Source organism: Aethalodelphis obliquidens, unplaced genomic scaffold (genome assembly GCF_003676395.1).
Source record: "Aethalodelphis obliquidens isolate GAN/ISIS:26980383/991018 unplaced genomic scaffold, ASM367639v1 scaffold9, whole genome shotgun sequence".
In the NCBI taxonomy this organism is placed as follows: Eukaryota; Metazoa; Chordata; class Mammalia; order Artiodactyla; family Delphinidae; genus Aethalodelphis; species Aethalodelphis obliquidens.
Window position 1 is genome coordinate 7,165,119 of NW_020837953.1, and position 23,361 is coordinate 7,188,479.

At 54.9% G+C, this 23,361-nt stretch overlaps 1 protein-coding gene across 2 annotated transcripts; it reads left to right on the forward strand.

The window, feature by feature from the left end:
• The first annotated feature begins 571 nt into the window (after nucleotides 1-571).
• On the forward strand, nucleotides 572-22,518 carry TTC22 (tetratricopeptide repeat domain 22). Of its 2 annotated transcripts, none has more exons than XM_027108416.1 (7): nucleotides 572-1,267; nucleotides 14,644-14,699; nucleotides 14,903-15,018; nucleotides 15,640-15,758; nucleotides 17,001-17,162; nucleotides 20,038-20,190; nucleotides 20,734-22,518. In XM_027108416.1, the coding sequence occupies exons 1-7, from the start codon at nucleotides 701-703 to the stop codon at nucleotides 21,271-21,273; spliced, it is 1,713 nt and encodes a 570-aa protein (XP_026964217.1). In that variant the 5' UTR covers nucleotides 572-700; the 3' UTR covers nucleotides 21,274-22,518. The 2 variants fall into 2 exon arrangements, with proteins under 2 accessions (XP_026964217.1, XP_026964218.1); XM_027108417.1 differs by having other exon boundaries at nucleotides 20,660-20,915.
• The last annotated feature ends 843 nt before the right edge of the window (nucleotides 22,519-23,361 follow it).

The following is a 23,361-nucleotide window of genomic DNA, read 5'->3' on the forward strand; positions in this document are numbered from 1 at the left end:
GGAGCCCCGTCTTTCCACTGGGGCCGACTGCAGGGCAGAGAGGAGGCAGAGAAATCCCAAGTGGGGAAGCCTGCTAAATAATGACCAAAGGAAGAGCTGCAGGAGGGGGCAGGCTCCATTCAGAGGAAGCGGAACACGAGGGACCGTGGCGGGGAGGGGAGAGCAGCAGGGCTGAGGGGGCTTGGGTGCTGCGTTGGAAGCGCCAGGCCTGACTCTCCTGTTCAGTGAGCTCGCACAGGGCGGAGCAGTGCTCAAGGAGGAAGGGCCTGGCTTTTTGGGGTTCAGCAAACTGGGTTCCCAGGCCTGCTCGGGCACACCCAGTTCTGTGAGCTGGGCAAGTCCTTTTCCTCGTCTGAGCTTCATTCAGTTTCCTCATCTCCTGAGCAGAGAGAGTAAAAGCACGCCTTTTGCCATGCACCGGGGGTTACACGCCCCGCGTTTGGCACTGCACCTAACAGGCACACCTGGTTGTGCAATGCGGGCGTCTAAAAGCCGTTGAGCTGCGAAAGCGTAAACACCCACAGGGCGCTCCCGAGCCGACGCTCTGACCCACCCACCGGCGGGCGGCGCCCCGGGATGGGAGGTGGCTGCGCCCCGGGCCTCTGCGCGCTGACCCTTGCCTCCCGCGCCGGGCTCGCTTGAGGGGCGGCCCCATCCACGGCGGCCTCCGGAGCAAGGCTCGGGGAGCCGCGGGGCAGCCATGGCGGAGCCCGAGGCCGCGGCCGAGGAGGTGGACGCCTTCATCGACGACCTGGACTACCTCCCCGGCCACTTCCACCTGGAGATGCAGCTGAACTTCGAGCCGCGCTCGCCGGCCTCGCTCCACGCCCGGGACCTGAAGCTGCAGCGGGACGGCCTGCGGCAGGAGCTGGCGCTGACGGCTGCCACGCAGCGTCCCGCCGTGCGCCACCTCCTGGGCGCCTTCGCCTTCTACCTGGAGGAGCTGGATGAGGCCCGCGAGAGCTTCCTCGAGGTGGCCCGCGAGGACCCGGGCAACCTCAACGCCTGGGCCAATCTGGTGCACGTGTACGGGCGGCTGGGGCAGAAGGAAGAGGAGGAGGCGTGCGCCGAGCGGCTGGCCGGCCTCATGGGCCTGGCGGGGGACCGCGGGGCCGCCGGGGACCCCCCGCTCCGCGCCGCGCGCTGCCTGGCCGAGCAGGGCTACGCGCACGGCTTCGACGTGGGCTGCGCCAGCCCAGAGGAGCGGGCGCGGGTGCTGGAGGCCGGCATCGAGCTCTATGACAAGGCGCTGGGCCACGCGCAGCAGGTGGGTGACCCCTCCCCAGGCTGGGGGGGGGCTGGGGTCGCGGCCCCTAAAGTCTGCAGGGATGCCCCCGGCCTCCAAATTCTCACCGAACCCTGGCCCTTTGGCTTCCGGAATACGGTTCCAGCGTGCCCCTCCCACCTTGGGTCCTAGACCAGGCTTGTAGCTTTTCTCTGTCGGACTAGGGCGTGGACCCGCTTCCCAGCGGGTTAGCTTGCGGAAGTTTCTTTGCTGGCAGCACTGCAAACTCCACACACCAACTCATCCCTCTCACCTTGCTCTTCCCAGCAAGTACCTGTCCCTGCACCTGTCCACACCCACCTAAGTATAAGGCACAGCTCCACATCCCGCCAGAAACAGGCAGCATTCTTGCCTCCTCTCTCCCGCTCACGCACCATAGCCATCCACTCAGACCCCGGATCCTGTCCGCTCCGCCTCCTCATATCTCCAGGGTCTATCCGCTCCTCTCCTGCCTCCCCTCACCAGCCCAGCCTCCATCATTCCCTGCCTGGGTTCCTGCTCTCTGGCCTGACCCTTCGGCCTCCTCCTCCACCCTTGCTGCCAGTGTCATGTTGCTCAATCCTGCTGGCCATATCCGTCAGCTGCTTACAACCCCCAGTGACTCCCCACTGCCTGGCACGTAAGTCCCAGGCTCTCCGGTGGGCACTAGAGACCCTCCGTGGCCTCGCTCTCTGCCTTCCCTCTGCCGTGTTCCCCCTTCCAACCAGGCTTTTGCCACCGTCTACGTCCCCTTGTTCCCCGTGGGCCAGGTCTCCTTACAGCCCACCTTGCCACTCTTTCGGCCTCTTTCAGAGGTGCCCTTTGCTCTACCCTTGCCTGGAAGGTTGTCCTCTCTCTCAGGCATCCACTCCGCTGACTTTTCCAGGCTGGGTCAGGCATCTCCCCTGGGCTCCCACAGCACTGCTCACACTGTCCATTTACAAGTCTGTCTCCCCACCTCAATCTTGAGCTCTTCAAGAGTGGGGACAACATCTGTCTGGTTTACCACTGTAAAGCCGACACCTGGCCAGTGGCTGGACACAGTGGCGCGCGGTAAATGCATCTTGAGTGAATGCATGTGTAGCACAGGGCCCGGAGCTAAACAGACGAACGCTGGGCATATCAGTTACCCATTGTTGTATGACAAATAGCTTCTGAGACTTAGCAGCTTGAAACAATAGGCACCGATCGTCTCAGAGTTTGCGTGCTGAAGACCCAGGCATGGTTTAGCTGGGTGCCTCTAGGCTGTGGTCTCATCTGAAGGCTTGCTCAGCTGGGGGCGGTGGGGTGGGGGTCTGCTTCCAAGCTCACACTCATGGCTGTTGGGAGAATCAGTTCCTCACTTGCTGTTGGCCAGAGGCCTCCCTCGGGTCCTTGCCACGAGGACATCCCATCACTTTTGCTCTATTCTCTTCATTAGAAGCAAGTCACTAGGTCTAGCCTCCAGGCAGAGAGCGGGGGTTACACAAGAGCACAGATACCAGGCAGTGGGGATCACTGGGGGCCATCCCAAAGGCTGCCTGCATTGGATGACAGACAAGTGACGTAGAGGCATTGTCCTCTTGTTACAGAAGAGGAGATCACAGTTCAGAGAGGTACCCTGGCTTTTCCTTGAAGGCACTGCATAGGCAGTGTTGAGCTGATAATGCTGACTGTTTGACAGTTAAACGACAACAAGCCTTCACACGTGGGTAGGATGGCTCCATTCACAAAGGCTCTGCACACCCCCTCGGAGGCTTTTCCACCAAAGCTTATGGCTCCCGCATACGAGGAAACGTGGAGTCAAGACCTCAGGGAGTGCTGGGTGAGAGGCACGGACTTGACTTAGGGGAGCAGGGCAGGTGGAGGTTAAGACGGTAGACTCTGGGTCACACAGTCCAGGTCCGAATCCCAATTCCCCATGCTCTCACCTCCAACCGGTCCGTAGCATGACTGAGCTTCCCTTTCTATGAAATGGGGATAATAATAGTGCTTGTGTCCTAGGATTCCTCATCCATAAAATGAGGAACAGAGCCTGCACAGAAACAGCAGGATCACAGACGACCTCTGCCTCTCCTGACCTGGGAGAGCCTCCTCCCCCCTAAACTGTGTGCAGCTGTGGCTGTCCCTGGGGCCAAAAGGAACCTAGGTCTCCTGTTTTAGAGCCTGAGCGCAAGGCCCTGAATGCCAGCCGCCCTCAGTGGAAGGCGTGGCCAGCTTGGTGTATGTTGAGTATGGTCACAGTCTCAGAGCAGGGCCTGAAAAGCCCTGGACTGGGAGCCAGGAGTCCTGGGTTCTCATCTCAGCTGCAACCACCCACGGTGGGGCCTTCTCCTCTCTGGGTGGTGGTTCCCCCATCTGTGAAAGTGAGGGAGGGGGGACTGGATGGTCTCTGAGGTCCCTTCCTGCTCTCAGGAGAAGGCTTCCTGGAGGAGGTGAGCAGGGAGGCAAAGTTTTGGGCATAGGGAAGGAATGGGGGCCGACTCCTCCCTCCCTGCTACTGGTCTGCCCAGCCACAGTGGGGGCCGCACCGTCCCCTTCAGTGACCGCTCAGAGGAGAGAGTGTCAAGCAGGGCACTGCCCTGTGCTCCAGGGAGGGAGCTGACTGTCTCAGGTGGGAGGTGGCCTGTGCTGTGTCCTTGGGCCTGGCCCAGCGGCTGCTCCCCAGGTCTGCACAGAGTATCTGTGGTCAAAACCTCCCCCCAATCCCAGGAGAAAGTGGGTATTTGAAGCTCCCCCGTTTCATCATCTGAGGATTAGGAGAGATCATGCTTATAAAGTACCTGGCACAGGGTAGATGCTCAAGAAATAGTCGCAATCAGGATGACAGTGATGATTTTGTATAGTAAGAGCAGGAGGCTGGGTCCAAGCACCCAGGTCGCTTATTATTCTGCTGTGTGACTTTGTACAAGTCACTTGTCATCTCTGGCCTCAGTGTCTGCTTTATAAACATTAAACAATAGTGATTTCTGCCTCAGTTTACTATGATTATCCAATCAAATCATGGGGTAAAAGTGCCCATAAACTGGTAAATTCTGGGCATGTCTGAGACACACATGCTCAGCATCTTAACGTTTATTGAGCACCTACTGTGTGCCAGGCCCTATCATTAAGAACTCCTGCCTTTTAGAAGCTCATGGACAAAGGGAAGAGCAAACATTAGTTCCTTCAGTAACCAGCCTTCCCTGAGCCCCATCTCTGGTAGTAGGGGCCAAAGGGGTGTGTCAGAGGTGTGCCTATGACTGGCTGAGGTCACAGGCGTTCATTACATGGCCTGTGCCAGGTGACAATCATCTCTGAGTGCTGTACACCAGAGACCATAGTTTCTGAACCAAAAACAGGACGCCCCCCCCAGAGGCTGACAAGGGAAGTGCACTTCGAGGACATCAGGACCCGTGTTGGAGTCAGCAGGGACCTGGCAAGTCCAGATCCTGAGGATAGAGTGACAGTAACTGAACTTCAGAGAGGACATACTTCCTTTCAGCACAAGTGACTGAGGGAGGCTTCTGGAAGAGGCAGTAGTGTACTGGCAGGAATGAGAGGAGGGCAATCCTGGCAGGGGCGTGGTGTGTGCAAAGGTCCTGCGGTGGGGGCTTTAGTGACAACTGAACTGGATGAGACCTGGAAAGAGGGCAGCCAGAAGCTTCATGGGTAAGAAGAGCACGTGGTGGCCCTGAGGAACTGCTGATGTGGTCTCTGAGGTCTGGTTCCTGCCCTCCTCTGAGCCGCATTTCCTCTTACTTCCCTTGAACCTTACTTCCCAGGGACTCTAAACTTCTCCTACTTCTCCAGACATGCTGTGCTGCTTCACAGCTGCCTGTGCAGGAGCTTTTCCCTCTGCCTAGAAAGCAAACTCCATCCATCAAAACCCAGCTCAAATGTCACCTCCCCCTTGAAAACCTTCCTTCACACAATGCCCACCTTCACACAGTAATATTCATGAACGCTCTTCTCCAGGTGCCTTGCGGACTTCATCTTAGTCCTCACAAGAACCCCCTGATCCCATTTTACAGATGTGGGAACTGAGGCAGAGCGAGGCTAAGTAACCTGCCCAAGACCACAGAGCTAGTAAGTGGCAGTTGAGTTTACACCACTCTGACTCCAAAGCCTGTGCTCTTTCTGGAGAGGTGGGAGAATTGGGGTGCAATAAGTGTGAAGCAGATGGCCGGCAGGATGGAGAGGGGAGCCCCCCACACCGGTCACCTCCTGGAAATCTAGGGTGGAAGTGTGGAGAAGTAGAGAGAGGGTTGCCGTGTATAGGGAGTGGTGGGGGGATAGGAAGGACGAGGCCAGAGGTGAAGTCAACATGGGGTCAGGGAAGGAGGAGTGGGGAGAGTGGGGCAGCCGCTGAGGGACCTCCAGTTGAGAGGGTTGCCACCCACAGGAGCGCAGCTGGGGGTGGGCGGCCAGGAGTCCGACCCAGCCGGTGCTGCAGCTCCAGGAGATTTTCCATCCTGAGGGGGCTGGGACTGTCCCAGGCAAGGAGGAGCCCCCGGAGCTCAAAGAATAAAGAGCAACCGAAGAACCAATGACGGCTGCTCATCTGCTAACTAAAATTACAAGAGAAAACATTACAAAAGTTAGTAATTCAGCCCATAATCCAAAAATAAGCCACATGTCTGTGGACGAGTGGACGAGTGTCTGTGCCTTCCCTCTCAGCCTTTAGTTCCCTCCCTTTACTCGTCCTCAAGTTACAAAAATATGATGAGGCAGATTGCTTTATCCGTCATTCCTCCGCACCCCTGTCACCTCTCCACACACACTCACAGACGGATTCTTGGTGGAGTCTCCAGGCTGAGTGGGTATTAGGAGCAAACACTTTGCAGTTAGACACACTCGGTTAAAATTCTGCCTCCATCACAGGTGGCTACGGACAAGTCACTTCACATCTCTGAGCCTCAGTTTCCTCATCTGCAAGGTGGGATTCTAACATCACCTCACAGGGTTGCTGTGAGGATTAAGTGAGAGACCGTGAAGGGCTCCAGGCAGAGTGTCGATCATGTTGGGGCCCAGCCCCTCACCTTGCCCACCCTCTGGCCGCCACAGCCCTCAGCTTTGCTCTATAACAGTGGTTTCTGTCTTGCCCCCTAGAGGGTGAGCCCTCTGTCTTGGGCGACCCTCTATCTCTACCTACCACCCCGTGTCTGGAACGGGGTTGGACACCCAAGAGGGGTTTGTGACTGTTGCTAAATTTAATTTGTTTTTTTAGTCTTAAAATTCCCATTATTTTTCTAAAATAAAGTAACTCGAACTTATATTTCTCTAAAAAAGTAATATCTCTGTCCCAAGCTAACTCAATCATTTGAGTTTCTTCCCCTTTTCCTGGAATATTGTGTGGCTTCACACACACACACACGTACCTGCACACACATGCACAGGTGCACACACATGCAGATCCTTCACCCCTGCTGCTGGCCCAGAGCAGGCTCAGGGTGGTAACAGGAAACACCACCACGGTGGGCGCCATTGATCCAGCCTGTACACCAGGCACAGAACTCAGAATGTTACGTTCATTAGCATATCCGATTTTTATTCAAACCTCACAGACACACTGCCACTGGTATTGTGATCCCCTGGTGCACAGAGGACAGAACAGGCTCAGGGAGGGGACTCGCCCCAGGTGACCGGGTGCACACAGGCCATCCAGGTTTCACCGGGCCTGCTGGGGCGGGCGGGGATGGACCCAGTGCTGGGAGGCCCAGCAGCCGGCCTCACAAACAAACAAAGGTGCAGGTATCCACACAGTCGCCTGGCAGGAAGGACACACAGACACACACAGCTGTGCCACCAGCGGGGAGGCCAGCCCCAGGACCTGGGAATTCCTCAAGGAGCTGCCCTCCCAACAGCTCTCCGCCTCCCACATGCCCCCCTCTCTCCCCCAGCCTCCCTTTCTCCCTCACCTCTTCGTCCCACAGCTCCAAACCCTGACAACTCGGGCGCACGGTGCAGGCAGATGCGCTGCTGGGACTGAGGTCAGAGTGTTGGTGTGGGAATCTGCAGGCTGCAGGGACGCCCTGGGTGACCTGGGCTGGCTGTGTAACCTCTCTGAGGGTCCATGTCTCCCTCTGTGAAATGCGGACAGTGGTACCAGCCTGGCAGGGGTGTGGGAGGAGGAACTGGGGTCACGGAGGGAAGGCCCAGCCCCAGCGAGCTTTGATGGACGCGTCCTTCTCATCCTCATCCCCTGATGGGGCTGCCAGGACTCCTTCTAAGTGAGCCCCCGCCCTCTTTCTGCTTCCTCCCACTTCCTCCTGCCCCTTCCTGAGCTTGCCCTCAGCCCAGCCCAGCCCAGAGCCAACTTTAGGAAAAGAACAATGACATCGGGGAAGACCCCACTCGGAGCCAGGGGTCAGGATTTGGGTTCCTGCCTCAGCCCTGCCCCGACTGGCTGTGGGACAGTGGGCAAGTCCTCTGTGGACGGTGGACATTTCCTCCTCTGTCACTGGACTAAGGTGGTGGCCAGGGTGATTTCAGGGACAGGAAGGACTTTGATAATAGAGAAGTGGGGGAAGGAATGAACCTCCTGGCAGAAGAAAACACAAACACACGGAGGGAGGTAGGAAACCACAGCTTGGGGAATGTCAGGCACGGCGTTTTGAGGACTTTAGAGTTGATCTCCAACTTTTGAGATCATGGGCAGGGTGGTGCTTGCAAACACACACACACAGCTCCACGAATCTGAGTGGTTTGGTTTGGATGACGCTGGACGATGAGCTAGGGACTGTGCACTTGTGTTTTTTTTCACAGATTATCTCACTTGCTCCTAGAAATGCTGGGGAATCAGAACTGTTATTAACCCCATTCTACAGATGAGCAAACTGAGGCTCAGAGAGCCGTAACAACTTGCTCAAGGGCACACAGCCATGAGTGGCTGGCTGGAACTGAACTCAGTTCTCTCCGACATAAAGCCCAGGCTGAGGGACAGCTTTCCTGACACTCTAGCCCCAGCCTTCTGATGGCCTCGGTGCTGCTCACATTTGCATAACAGCACCTTCTGAATTTGCTGCTGGCTTCTTTCCCTCCACACCTGGCAATTTTGGGAACTGGGTCTCCCCTCCTTATTGATACAGGACCCCAGAGCCAAAGTTGCCTGTAGCATCATCTGACCCAACTGCCTTCTTCACAGGAGGAAAGATAGAGTGTGTTAAGGGTGCACACAGCCCGGACCCATGGGAGGGGCTGAGAAAATGCAGGACTTCTTCAGACCTACCCGGTGCCAGAGCTGGATTTGTACCCAGGACTGGACAGGGTCCCTTTTCTCTAGGGACCATGGAATAGAGAAGTGGCTCTACTCAGTCCTGCGAGTCTGTGGAACCAGTGCAAAGCAAAGCTGGCTCACAGAGTCTGCGTCTGCGTGACAGATCTAGGACCAGAAAGGGGGTGACAATGGGGAGCTGCGGTCGATCTGCTCCACTCTTAAAATCCACAAAGACCATGCGGGGAACCCAGCGAGGGCTGAATAGGTGACTCACCTCCATGGCACAGCGCCCAGTCACACTGATCACTCCCACCCATGTGCCTGTGACACAGGCAAACCCAGTCGATCATCCCTGCTTATAGGTGCGGAAACTGAGGCCCAGGCTGGGCCAGCGGACTTTCAAGGAACCCTGGGGGAGGTAGAGGCAGGGGTGGGACTCCAATCTCAACCCTCTGTTTACTCCCCGCCCCCACCGAGGCAGGAGTTGCATGAGGAGAAACCCCTGCCCAGCCTTTCTGGGAAAGACCCCCAGGGGTGCCAGGCCAGCCAGGTGCAGCCGCGTGCAGAGCCCGAGGCTGCTCTGTCATCACAGAGGACATTCCAGTTGAGCAGGAAGAGCATGGTCCCGAGACCTGCCACCTGGTGACTTTTATTTCTGCAGCGTCAGCCTTCACAGACAGGGTCAGCCTGATGAGGTGGAAAGAACAGGGGCACTGGAGGGAGGCAGATCTGAACTTGAATCCTGGCACCTCCCCCTGGGCTGTGGGGCTGGCCGGGCGGCTTTTCTCTTAGCCTCTGTTTCCTCACCTGTAAAAGGAGGAGGTTGCATGACACCTTCTCGGGCTGCTGTGTGGGTGGATTCAGTACCACGATGCACGAAAGTGCCCAGTGGACAGTTGATGGTTGAGAAACGTTCATTCTCTTTCCTCCTTCTCATCCCCCCTCCCCTGAAAGAGAATCAGTCAGCTCTCAGGAACTGACTCTGAAACACAGAATACAACATCCACAGGGGCAGAGTTCAAACTGCAAGGCAAACATTTTCCTTAAGAACCAATAAGGTCTCTGTATAGCCTATGCAGACACATATAGATTCATAAACCATTAGCACATTGAGATCTTCTATTGAAATCCTCTAAAATAGCTAAGCCCTGCAACATTTCCTTCTGTGGGGACCACCTTTTGAAGTAAGTGTAGTAGCCAGCTGAGACCCATCCTTCTATCTGCCAAGTTAACACAAACCTGCTCTGTAACGTCTAATCCTCATCCTGATATTCTCTGCAGGTACTGCCAGGTCACCCACCTTTGCCAGTTACCCACCCAGCTGTAGCAGCTTGGATCGTCAGGCTTCCAGAGGGTCACAACTGCTGATCCTTTTGTTCATTTAAAAAGAGATGCACTGGTGCACTGGCCTGCCATTTTCACCTGGCTCTCTGCAGTGCTAGACTCTAGTGCAGTGGTTCTATCAGATTCCCAGGTGCTGCTGATGCTGCTGGTCGGGGGACCCCACTTCGAGGACCACTCGTCTGCTGCTGGGTTCCCAGCTCTGCTACCTTCTAGCTATGCCACTCTGGGCCACAGGTGCCTCTTCTGTAAAACTGGGATAATCGTAGTCCCTACCTCCTAGGTAACCCTGGAGTTAACACATGTAAATTATGTGCCTGGTGCATAGTAAGTGCTCAATAAAAGGCACTATTATTAGTATAGCTAAAAAAGCAGCATTTCCAGGTTTCAGTCCAGGATTTCACACGGCTTTGTGTCTGTGAGGATGTCTTCTCACCTCAGTGTTCCCATCTGTACTAGGGGGGTGATGATAACCCACTCTACATTCCACAAAGGGCTTTCTGAGGGTCATGTGGCATCTGTGTGAGTGCACTTTGTAAATGGTAAGCACTGTACAAACACTTGCAGCGAGGTGTTGTGGGAGTAAGGTGCACTTGAAGTCAGAGACCTGGCCTGAAATAGGTGAAGTAGGCACGTCTCTGCCTCTTTGAGCCTCGGTTTCCCCATCTCTATAATGAGGGAAATACCGGTGAGGGCCTCGGAGGAGCTGGGAGATGTCCTGAGAACCCCTTGCCTGAAGTCAGTGCCTCACTCTCACCCTCACCTAGTACCAGAATCTAACCAGCTACTTAAGGGCAGTGCTGGTGCCTGGGCCTTGCCAGCTTGAAGCCTCGGCGGGCTCACGCTCTGGCCAGTGCCCCCTCACAGACCCCAGAAGCCCCGGCTCACGGGGTCCTGATGAGGATGAACAAGAGAAAAGGTGGGGTGTCCTGCCAAAGCCCACACGGGGAGGCCCTCAGTCAATATTCCTCTCCTGGCAGAGGTGCTGTCAGCCCCTCCCAGGCTGCCTCCAAATATATTGCCTCTGGGAGCCATCAACTCTGGAAGTGAATTCCTTGCAGCCATAAGAGGTTTCACAGCAACTTCATTCTCCAGGAGAGAGGAGGGGAGGGGGCAGTCAGAGGCCTGTTTAATTTAATTTAGCATAGGTGGCTTGCCAGGTTGCCCCTGGTAACAGCTTCAGCTGCTGCTTCAGTTACAACTAGAAGGATTTTTAAAGAGACAGCCCATTTTAAGACCAGAATTGCACAGCAAAATGAATGGACTCTCTCTACTAGCTCCATCACAGGGATGGAGGATTGGAACCCAAGCACAGTGAGGCTTCAAACGAGGTCTGTTTATACCGTTAACTCCATTCCTGATTCGCAACCCCATAAGCCCTCCTGCAAATGTTACTTTTTTTTTTTTTTTTTTTTTTGCGGTATGTGGGCCTCTCACTGTCGTGGCCTCTCCCGCCACGGAGCACAGGCTCCGGACGCGCAGGCTCAGCGGCCATGACTCACGGGCCCAGCCGCTCCACGGCACGTGGGATCCTCCCAGACCGGGGCACGAACCCGTGTCCCCTGCATCGGCAGGCAGACTCTCAACCACTGTGCCACCAGGGAAGCCCTGCAAATGTTACTCTTAAGTGGGATCTGAGGAGGAGCTACATTTGGGATTTGTCATAGAGATGTCACTCAGCTAGCTACTTCTCTGAAAATCAGTTTTAGTCTTCAAGTAGAAGGGGAGTTAACCTTTAGGAGTTGCCCCTGCAATTCAGGCACTCTGCCACCAGGTGGTAGTATTGCTTACTTAGTGCAAACCATAACCAGGCTTGACTTACTCAAGACTATCACAATGGTGGTGAAACCACTGGGTTTTAAGTCCTGATACTAACCAGTGTGTGACCCTGAGCAAGCTGCTTCACCTCTGTGGTCTCACTGTTCTCAGAGACATAATAAGGGGATTGATTGGATCAAGATAACTGAGTGCTGTGGACAGGCTTCGGGCTAGGACTAGGAAGGCGTGAGTTTATGTCCCAACTCTGTCATGTACTAACCGTGTGATGTGGACACATAACTTAATTTCTTGCATCTTGAATATCAAACAAGAAAGTGGCTATGAACCAGGGAGAGCCCTGAGGACAACACACTGCTCTTCAACACTGGGGACCTGTGGACCCCACGGGGCATGTGAGGCCCTAGGAGCAGAGTGGTGGGGTAGAGAGGTGGAGAGTGGGGTGAGGCAGGATAGCCCCGGACTTCAGAGCCTGAGACTTCGATGCCCCACCTAGAACCGAAATAAGGCAAAGCAGCCTCCTAGACACGCCTAATTCTGCGCATTTCTAACCCAAACCAGGAGAAAGGGGGCGAACGTTTATGGGGATTTATGGGCACGGTCCCCAGGCTGGTCACTGCCTCACAATGCCCCTTTGCAGTTAAGGACACAGCCTCTGAGGGGTCACCCGCCCTCTTGTGGCCAGACCTGTTGGCCACCCGAGCCTCTGCTCTCTGCACTGTAGCCCTCCCTTAGTCTAGGATACCTGCTGTCACTTGTGGTCACATCTCCTTGTCAGGAGCCTGAAAGGGGGAGCAAGTTCTGTGTCTCCCCACCATGACTCAGTCTGGCCAACCTCAAAGCAGGCATGGGGCCAGAGGTCACGAGATCACAGCCACAGGCAACCAGGGAGACTGAGGCACACGTGCCTTTGGTCCTTCACACAGACAGGTGCTGACATTATATCAAGGTCCTTGGCCAGCTTGGCCCACAGTAGGTGCCCCACGTATCTGCATCCCCTTCCCATGTCCCAGGTCCCGTGCAGGTGCAGCAGGTAAGGTCATCTGGCAGCCCCTCCATCTTTTTGCTTTGGCCAGTGTTCTCCATTGCACTCTCAAGGATGCCCTTTAATCCTTGGGTCCCGCCCCTCTCCCCTCCAGACAGCCCTGTTCCCAGCCGAGCCTGCATACACGTATTCCAACCTAAGTAACAGGATAACTCCCCACTTCTAACCCCTTCTATGCCTCCCCACTGCCTTGCAGATGACTTCCAGGTCCTGAGCCTGACACTCAGGGGACCCTCCTGATGTTCCCCTGCTGGCTCATCCCCTCGCCCCTTACAACTGGGGTTCTAGCCGCTCTGGGCTGCATGCAGCCCCCGACACACCTGCTCGCTCATCTCTGAGGTTTTGCACATGATGTGCCCTCCATCTGACGCCCTCTCTCACTGTATCCACCTGGTTGGTTCCTACTTGTCCCTGAGAACCCTGCTCCAGCACGTCCTCCTCTAGAAGTCTTGGGGGTACCCCTGGATCATGTAGGAAACCTCCTCCCATAGCCCCTGGTGTTCCTTCTGCTCTAATTTTGTCTTTGGTCTGGCTTTCCTGCCAGACCTGGCTTGGGTCAGCATTCAAGACACTCCCCTATGGGCAATCACACTGTTCACTGAGATCAACTCACAGGTCCCCCTTCCTCTCTTCCTCCGAACCATCCAAGGCCACCTCAGAGCAGTCGCAGCCTAACTTGGCAACATTAGCTCCCACCACACCCCAGTCATACTCACCGTGCCCCATGCTCCCCAGCTGCCCACTCGTGTCCATGCTGAACACCCCGTCTGGAATGCCCTTGTCCCCCACCTCACCCTCTCAAATACCACTGCTATTCAAGACCCACCTTACAGCCCATCCTCTATGAGACCTTCTCAGAGTCTTCTGGCTGGAAGTGGCCTCTTCATCCTTCTGCATTTGTCTGCATCCCCCTCTCAGCCTTGATCAAACCCTGCTTCATATTATAGCTATTGGTAAGCCAGTGTAATGAGGGGAGCAAGGGCTTTGGAGACTAACAAATGGGGTTCAAATCCCAGCTCTGACACTTGCATGCTGTGTGACCTTGGGCAAGTCACTTTGCCTCTCTGAACTTCAGTATGTGCCTCTGTAAAATGGGATGACACCTACCTCATAGGTTGTTGTGAGATTGAGATGATGAGTGTCAGGATCCTGGCATGTGGCAGGCGCTCCTTCAAACCCCATTATTTATGGTCTCCCCAACTGAGTTGTGAGCCCATGTGGGCCAGGGTGCAGGTCCCATTCAGTGCCACAGCTCCACAGCACCCAACATGTCATAGTTGGGCCTCACACCACAGATGCCTCACACCATAGAAATGCTGGCTGGACTTAATGCTTCATCCTAGCTGCTGAGGGTGGGCTGGAGGGATAATAGGGGCCCTGAGCTGAGAAGGCCTCTGCGGATGGCGGCTGGTGAGTGCAGAATGGAGCCTGGAGATCAACCACAGGAGATGAATGTGGAGGGAGGGGCTGGAGCCTGAGGCAGAGCTGCTGATATGCACTGGGGGTTTTATTGGTTTTCATTAAAATTCCTTCCCAAGGCAGAAGCAGCTACTCCCATAAATATTTTATCTGGTGCCCAAGTCAGTCTAAATGCACAGCAAAGTTGGCAAGAAAAACAATGGGAAAACAGTTCAGGGTGGGGTCCTGGGCTTCAGCTGAACTCACTCACATGCCCAAAGGGGCTTTCTCAGGAAGGTGGAAGCTGAGGGATGGCGCCAAAGGGGAGAAGCAGGGGGAGAGAGAAGGTGACTGGTGGAGTGTGGGCCCTGCGGTAGTGGGGAGGGAAGGAAATGGACGCCACACCCTCTCTGTGATGGACACCTTGCTCGGGGCATTCACACAGGTCATCTTGTCAAATCCTCTGTGGTCACAGAAGTGAAGTGACTCGCCCAAGGTCACCCAGCCAGCCAGTGGCAGAGCCAGCACTATGACCAAGAGTGTACTTGCTGCTTCTCAGGGTTCAGGGAAAGCATGGGAGTCTATGAACAATGTCCCAAATGCTTCAAGAGCAGCAGCACAAGCCATTCTCTGCTTCCCTAGATCCCGAACGAGGAAAAAAGGGGCTGGTACTTCACCATGGCAACGCTCTTCATCAGGTCAGGCTATGGGTTGAGGATGGGATGGTGGGGAGGGATGGGGAGAGGTGGGGCCTGGAAGCCAGGGGAGAAATGGCTGAGCCCATCTGTGTGGCAAGGGCTCCCCGAGTTCCTCTCCCTGCCCACTGGCCGGGGGAGGACTCGCGGCACCCTGGGGACGGCTGGAAGGGTGCTGACCAGCCGCGTCCCCTTCTCTGCCACAGGTTAGATGGCATCTTCCTGGAGCTGGGCAGCGAGGAGCAGAAGAGGTTGCCGACCTTCAACCGCACGCTGGCCCTGCTCCGGCAAGTCCTCAAGTCGTCGGAACCCCACCACCAAGGCAGGACCCGTGGGGACGGGTGGGAGAGGAGCCTCTGCCCCGTCCTCCCTGCACCCGCCACCAGCCCTGCCAGTCTTGTCACTGTCCCCACCTCTAGCACTGTTTCGCTGTCCCTCACCCTCTGTCTCATCCACTCCCTTGTTCACCTCAGGGAGCTCGCACACCTCGCACAGGTGAACGGGCGCCTGCAGATCACTCCAGGTGCACGTGTCCAGGCCTGTCTGTGACCGAAAGTGTAAGAGACAGAGTTCTCGCCACTGCAGCCTCTTATCCCCATTTTGTGGTGGGAGGAGGGAAGGCTGTTCTGGAGGGGAGTCGAGTCATTTTTCCACAGGGACCAGAGCTCCAGAGCTGGGGAGAGCTGGAGTCAGAGAGCAGGGTGTCCCGCGTGACACAGTAAACACAACAAACACTGAAACTGTTCATCCCTCCACTCACACGTCCCTCTCCCCACCCTTGTTTCTCTCGGTCCCTGGCTGGCCCACAGTGATTTCATGCCACTTCCCCTCCCTTTGTCTTCCTGGGTGCTGACACCTGGGGTGGCCCCCTGCCTCCTCGTGGCTCCCCTCCCTCTCTCCACCCCGCTGTTGCCTGAGACCCCTCTCCTGGCCTCACCCCCAGCTCTGGCCTGGTGCTACCTCGGGATGCTGCTGGAGAGGAAGGACACCTTCTCCATCACCCCCATGGGCATCCATGACTGCGGGTTTTCAGGGACCGACCCCCTGGACTGCTTTGGCAAGGTATGTGTCCCTGGCCACAGAAGCTCTCCGAACCCAGATTGAGACTGACACCTCAGCCTCCTCTCCTGGAACCCGCTGCTTCTCTGGGTGTCATCCCCACCTCCCTGCCTTACTCAGGAAGTGCCCTTACTCCAGACCTTTCTCTCCATCCCAAACAAAGCCAAAGTGCTCCCTTGTCCTCTTGGCCTATGAGTCAGACCCTCTCCACTTCTCTAGGCCTGTCTTCTAAGCTAGTCACTATTTCCCAGATATACCCTCAGGCCTTTCCCCTTCACACCCCCGGGGAGCAAAGTGGAAAGAAGACGAGGTTAGCTGGGGTCTGGATGCCAGCTCTGTCCATAGGCCCTGTGACCCTAAAACAAGTCACTTCCATCTCTGAACCTCCTTATCTGTTAATTATGTGATCTGTCCACCATCTAGGATATTGAGAGACTGAAAAGAGGTAGTGGATGAAACCGTTCACTGTAAACCGTAAAGTGCTGTTCAAGCCTTATTCTTGGCACCTCGTTTCTGTGGCAGTTTCCACACTTAGCTCAGTTTTTGAAGACTTTCCTGGAGGCCAGGGACCCTGTGATTTTCGTTCCCCTTGCAGTCAGCACGACGCTCTGGCCGGGGCACGTTCCTAGCATTTGCTGGTCAGTAATGAGCAATTTCTTGGTGAGAGATCTTAGTGAGAGCAGAGCATAAACACTGGTTCACGTGTGTTCCGAGAGTTGTGTCCAATTTAACGCACTGCCTTTGCCCCTCCTTGGGAACCTACTCTGTGCGGGGCACAGAGGTGGACAGATGGGGCCCCTGCCCTGCAGTTCACCATCTCAGGGGCAGCAACAAACACAAGGCAGGCAGCTGTCAGTAACAATATTGGGGTGGTGGCGGGGGCAGTGCTGTGCCCAGCCAGAAACACTGTGTGAGTCTGGGGGAGATAAGGGTGATTCTGGCCCCTCCCCCTACCTGCCCCAGGAAAATGGGGGAGCACACAGCGACGTGTCTGAGGAAGAGGGGTTTGCCTGGGGTCTGGAGGGATTCACTGGACGTGTCCCGTGAACATGGCAGAGAGCATGTCAGCGAGTCGGGCTCTCAGGAGTTGAGTGCCAGTGAGCTGTGCCCAAAGTGTTGGGTCCCACGATGTGGTGGATATGAGGAATAAGATCTTTGGGGTAATATGGCTCTACTGAGAGAAGGGGTTCCAGTTCTGGCAAACAGCCAGACGAATGGTTTGTTCTTACCTCCTCCCTTACCCAGGCCATTGAGATTGCCAAGGACCAACCCCCCATCCTGAATCACCTGGCCAAAATCTTCCACTTCCTCGGAAAGCAGGATATGGCCATGGGTACCTGCAACATGGCCCTGGACACCCTACACGATCCGGAGCTCAACTGGCAGGCGTTCTGCACAAGGGCCAAGGTGAGTCTGCCCGCAGCTCCACCCCGTCCTGCCATCCAGAATCAGAGAACGACGGCCAAGACCCTGTGGCCAGAGCCCGGAGGTCGGGGAGCCTTCACGGTGGAAGGGAGCTTAGGTGTCATCAAGGCTCACAGTTTGTGTTCTCTAAGATTGTTGAGTGAGAGAATGAAGGAGCTTCCCACCCACTGCTCATCCCTTCTGTAATGACCTGGCCAACAACCTGCCAGCCTCCTCTTTGATTAGAACCTTCGGCAGTCATACTGACCTGGGTGGAATTCGGGCCTCTCCACTCATCACTGTGGGACTTGGGGCAAGCCACTTACCCCTCCAAACCTCCATTCCCCAATCTGGAAGATACGGACAATAACATCTATCTTAAAAGGTGGTCAGAAGACTAAGTGAAATAACATCTAAAGCAGGTGCCTGGAGCATGGGAGGTGCTTGGGAAAGGCAGAGGGTATATTGGAGGAGGTCTGATGTCGTAGATCAGAGCTCTGGCTCTCAACGCCGCTGGCCTCGGTTCAAATCCCACAGCACCGCTTACGCGCTACGGGACTGTAGACAGAATACTCTTGCCCAAAGTCTGAGCCCCAGTTTCTTCTTCTACAGACTGGAGGTGATTGTACCTGCCTCACAGAGTTGTTATGAGAATTAAATTAGACTCTTGTGTAAAACTCAGTACTGACCACATAGTAAGAGTTCATAAGTGGTTGAGCAGTATTATTAGGTATGTTTTTAACTGGCTCCCTGTCGCTTGAGGCAGTCCACTATGGTCACTGAGCTCAGCAGATTACTCATTTAACTGAGAGCTGCCTGCCTCTGGCTTCCCCCTACTGGTCCCAGATCTGCCCTCTGGAGCCCCTACAGAACCCATCTGCTTGTGGGCAAAGAGCTGGAGCTCTGAGTTCACTTTGCTCCAGGCTGGACAGCCTCCTCCACTACCTTTCATGGGACATGATGGCGAATCTGCTCCCTTGGTCTTGGTCTGCATGACATAATCATTTTACCAGCAGGTACTAGACAGTCAGTTCCTTCATGGCAGTTGATGCGGTCATTATCAATAGTAGTGATATTACTCATGATTGATAGTAAATAATAACACCTTTCTATAACACTCTGCATTTCACCCAGCACTTTCATATTCATGGCCTGATTGAATTCTTGCAAGATTCTGTGAGAGGCCAAACGTGTGTCATTTTACTAATGAGGCAACAGAGCGGCAGTGACCTTCAAGGGGTCCTGCGTTCCGTTAGGGGAAATCCAAACCTCACTCTTCTCACGCCATCACAGGTTGGCCTGTAGCATATGCTCGCTGTCTCCCTGTAGCTCCAAAGATCACACTTACTACTCAGATGACCAGACTGGCACCAGGATGGAGGCAGGGCATAGTGAGGAGGAAGGAACAGAAGGGAAGGGAACTCATCTGTGTAAAAGCCTCAGTCCCTGCTGTGAGCCTAAGGCCCTACCTGGCCCATGACCTTGACCCACCCCGGCTCAGCTCCCTCCCTCCCAGCCACACTGGGGTCCTTGCAGCTCCTGAGGCATGATCTTGCCTCAGGGCCTCTGCCTAGAATGCTCTTCTCCCAAATATCCAGTTGGCTTCCTCCCTCACTTCCCGGAGGGCTTGAAGAAAAGGCGGAGCTGCTAGCAGCCGTCTTCTTGAAAATGTCAGCTTCTCACCAACACTTTGTGTCCTCCTGTCTTTGTTTGTTTTTCCTTTTTAGCACTTATCACTCCCTAACACACTATTTGCTGATTTATCATGTTTACTGTCTCTCCCCCCAGCTGTAATACACGCTCCAGGAGGGCAGGGAATTTTGTCATTTTGTTCTCTACTATATATCCTCAGCTCCTGGAACGGAGCAGGCTCTTGATGAATATTTGTTGAAAGAATGTATGAATGAACTGAGCACCTACCGTGTGCTAGGTCCTGGCTAGAACATATTCTCTCCATTGTCATGGTAACTCTCCAAGGAAGATCTTAGTGTACTGATTTTTCAGATGTGGAAAATGAGCCTCACAGAGGTCATGCTAATAAAGAGGGGGAGGGGCTGGAATTCAGCCAAGTTCAATTGGCTCCAAAGGCAGGGCTTCCCACTCCCACCCCACCCCCACCTCATGAAGCAGTCTTAGAACCAGAGCCCACCAATGGCTATAAAGCATTAATACCTTCAACGACAATGACCCCCTTTTTCTTACTTCCTCCTTCTCCACCCCTTCCCTACCCCTCCTGAGCCTCTAGATTTTCTAAATGCTCCAAATAGATGTGGGGAAAAAGGGAGGAAGTGGTGATGAAAGCAAGGGTCTGGAATCATTTGTAATTTGATGCTTGTAAGCTGGGCCACCTGCCATTCTTCCCACACTACTTGCTTACACAGACTCTCACATCCCATCTCAAACAACCCCCTCCCCTAGTCACCTCTATCCCATCAGCCTGTTTATTTTTCATACCACTTGTCACCACTTGAAGTGGTACCATGTACTTTTTTATGATCATCTCCCCTACTAGAATGTTCTGCCAGGGCAGGGACCTCCTCTCTTATCAGCACTGTACCCCAGTACCTAGCACAGGGCCTGGCATATGGTGGCCACTCGATACATATTTGTTGAATGAATGAGTGAATGAATGAATGGCTCTTACTTCATCCAACGCCCTTCATTGTACAGAGAGGGGTCAGAGGCCCAGAAAGTGGAGTGGCTAGCCCAAGCTGGCCCAGGAGTAGGACCTCGGACTCCCGAGTCCAGTCACAGGGGCTTTCCACGGCACCACAGAACCTCCCTGAGTTGCTGTTAAGAAAAAACACTTATTTAGGATAGAAAAGAGGGCAAGGGTCCTTGCCTGAGCATCTTCCCTGAGCTGACTCTCTGTGGGCAGATCCACGTCAGAGCCTACCTGCATGACCTGGAGCGAAGCAAGATGGGGCTCGGGGGCATGCCTGACAGGAACCACCTGGCCTGCGCCAAGGCTGACCTCGAGGAGGTGGTCAAGGTGTGCCCAGGCCTCAAGACCTACCTGAACATCGGCCAGGTAAGGTAGCCTCTTGGCTAGGGTAGCCAATAGCTGACTAAAAACCTACTAACTCTCTGCCAGGCCAGGCCTGGGCACTGAGGACACAGGGAGGAACGCGGGGCATCCCCAGGCCTGATAACAGTACCTGCCTCCTACTGCATTGGTGAGGATGATAGGAGATGATGCACCTACAGCGTTCAGAACAGGGCCCAGTGCTTTCTAAGCACTCAGAAAGTGTGGGCCATTATTCTGTATCCTTCTGTGCCTTCTGTGAGCACGGAATGACTACCAGAGGTTACAATATCTTATATATGAGAACACTGAGGCCCAGAGATTGCCCCGCTCAAGGTTATATGGCCGAGAGCGCTGGGGCTGGAACTGGAATCAGAGTACTGTCTCCTTTGCCAGGAGAGGGGCACCCAAATTTGAGATGAATAATTGTCGAGGGAGGGAGGGTGGGAATGAATGCGTGGAATTTTTAAAACAGCAAGTGTGGGAATGGAATGAACGGGCAGCGGCGACGGCAGGGGAGAAAGGCTCACCCCGAAGCCCCCACCCCAGGTCTACTACTACATGGGCGTGGACGCTGTGCAGGAGCAGCTGGCGGTGGACGAGGCGGCGCTGAACCAGGCGCTGGTCTTCCTGGCCAAGGCCGGCGAGTCGGAGCTGGGCGCCACGCTGCCCGAGCTGCAGCTGTTGCGCGGCAAGTGCCTGCGCATCAAAGGCGAGGAGGCCAACGCGGCGGCCTGTTTCAAGCGCGCCGTGGAGCTGGACGACGCGGGCTCCAGCCACACCGAGGGCTTCGGCTGCCTGCTCGAGGCGCTGCTGGCGCAGTGGAGCCAGGCGCAGCTCAGCGACGGCGAGCTGGGCAGCGAGGTGGACGCGTGGCTGCGCTGCGCCCAGGACAAGTACCCGGCGGCGCGCCTGCGCCAGGAGCTGCAGCGCGTGTGGCGCGGCCACACGGGCGAGGTGCTGGGGCTGGCCCGGGCCTTAGTGGCCCAGGGACGGCCGGCGCTGGTGCGGCTCCTCTTCGAGACCATGCAGCGCGAGGGCACGGGCCCACGGAGGGGCCGCCGCGCGTTCTCCTTCGAAGGTCCCTGAGGCCCCGCCCCGTTGAGGCCCCGCCTATAAGTGATTGGACCTGGTCGGGGCGCTGCACATCGGCTTTCACTGCCGTAAGCTGGCGGGTTCGGGGAGCCGTCAGATTCTCTTTCGGGAATTGGAATGGAAACGTTAGGACCCTAGGACGGTTTGACGTGCCTACGGAGGCAAAAGGGCCTGATTCAGCTGGGGCAGACGCGAGGGGCCACTGGGAAACTGAATTGAAGGACCAAATTGTACAAATATGCAGAAAAAATAATATGGAGCCTCCCAAGAGATACAGAAGATAATTGCCTCCATTTTGGTGGCTTTCTAGTACCCAAGAGCCTGTCTTTGGATTCCGTGAGCCACGCTCTATCCTTATAATAAGGCCCCCTTTGCTTAGGTTGACTGGAGTAGGTCTCAGGTCCTGCCTCCAGGGAAGCCGTGGCTAGAGAAGAGGGCACAGCTGCTAAGGAGCAAGTAAGGGAAGGGCGGTAGTCTACACCTGGCTGCTCAGGGCTCTTTCCTGCCTCTCTAGCAGCCTTGCAGCAGGCCTCATCCTTGGCCAGCTTGGTCTGAAAGGCCCTCAAACTCCCTGAAATAAAGCCCATCAGTAGTACCTTTGCTTGGCTTCTCTGTTCTTGGGGGAAAGTAGGGGCACCACCCGAGGAAGTGCCAACTGCCCCCAATCTCAAACCTTCTACAAAAGAGTGAAGAAAATCTTGGAATTTTGGAATCATAGTCATAGACTCTTAGACGTGGAATTTTATTGTCAAAGTACTTAGGCTCTGATTGCCAGCAGAACGTCCAAGCTGGATTCTTGTGGTCCTACTTACTTACAAGAGCTAATTTAACCTAAAATTCCAAATCAAGTTCTTTCCAGACTGCAAGAATGCTGGTTGTACGTAAATGCAATGGCAAGACCCCCTTCATGGTTTGTGATTTATTTTGCACTTTTCCCCTTTAAAAAAAAAAAAGTTATACTCACTGCTTTGTTCATTTTCCTGATGCTCAGACTGTACCCAGGATAGGCCAGCACCCCTGCATCGTTTCTCATGTCCCCAGTGACAGATGGAGAACAGACCGAAAAGTGCAATCCCTAGAGATCACGCGCCCGGATGTCTCATTGTGCACGTGGGAAGACTGAGAGCCCTGGAAGGGAAGTAGCTTGCTCAGAGTCACACTTCCTAGCCTCCCCACCCCTGTCCCTCCAACTTACTCTCAGCATTTTTCAGGTTTGGAAAAATACTAATAAACTGGTAACGCTAAAGCATTAAGTGTTTACGTGTTAAGGGTTTACGTGTCACCTGTCACCTGGGGCACTCTGATATCCATTGGGATGATGCTGTCGTTCCAGGCACCTGTGAAATCCAGACAGTGAGGCCACCCTAAGGCCCTTGAATCCCACCTCAGGGCTCATCGTGGCTCACCACTTCAGGTGGTGACTTTCTTTCCCTCCTTCCTTCCTCTCATCTCCATTGCAGGAGAGTCCAGGAGGTGACTGGACAGCAGGCAGCATACACAGCCCTGTCCACTTCTCCCCCATCCCTTCTCCACCCATGGCTGTGACCTGTGACCTTCCCTAGGACAGGAACCCATCTCTTTCTTCTCCTGCTTCCCCAGACAGACAAACTGAATTCAAGGTGGTTTACTGGCGAAGTTGGGAAGTTGGTGAGGTTTGTCCCTTCCCCAGGCTTCCCAGTTTGTTTCCTTCCTCCCTTTTCCTGTCCTCAAGGTCATGCGTTTCTCCCTCCATTCCTGCCAGACCTTTTCAATAAGCTTCTTTCCGATAATCTCATTCACAGAATCATATAAATGACTTAACAAACACCCACTAGGGCTTCTGTCAGGGGTACTGACAGAAGCCAACAAGAGAAAGGAAACCCCATTTCTGGGACTGCCTCTTGTGTGCGATACACTTCATACATGTAAACTCATGCAGTTTTCTCACCAGCCTTGAAGAGTAGGCATCATGATCCTGGTTACAGATGAGGACATTGAGACACTGAACAAGGTCACACGTAAGCATGGGAAGAACCAGACCTGCCCCGTGTGTGCTGTCTCCTGGGACACAGCCCTTCCTGGGAGATGTGTCATGGGTAGTCT

Excerpts from the sequence above, each read along its gene's own strand:
- TTC22 (XM_027108416.1), top strand. The coding sequence starts at position 701 with ATGGCGGAGCCCGAGGCCGCGGCCGAGGAGGTGGACGCCTTCATCGAC. Across the intron at positions 15,019-15,639 it reads GTCGGAACCCCACCACCAAG|CTCTGGCCTGGTGCTACCTC; the intron begins GCAGGACCCGTG and ends CCTCACCCCCAG. Across the intron at positions 15,759-17,000 it reads CCCTGGACTGCTTTGGCAAG|GCCATTGAGATTGCCAAGGA; the intron begins GTATGTGTCCCT and ends TCCCTTACCCAG.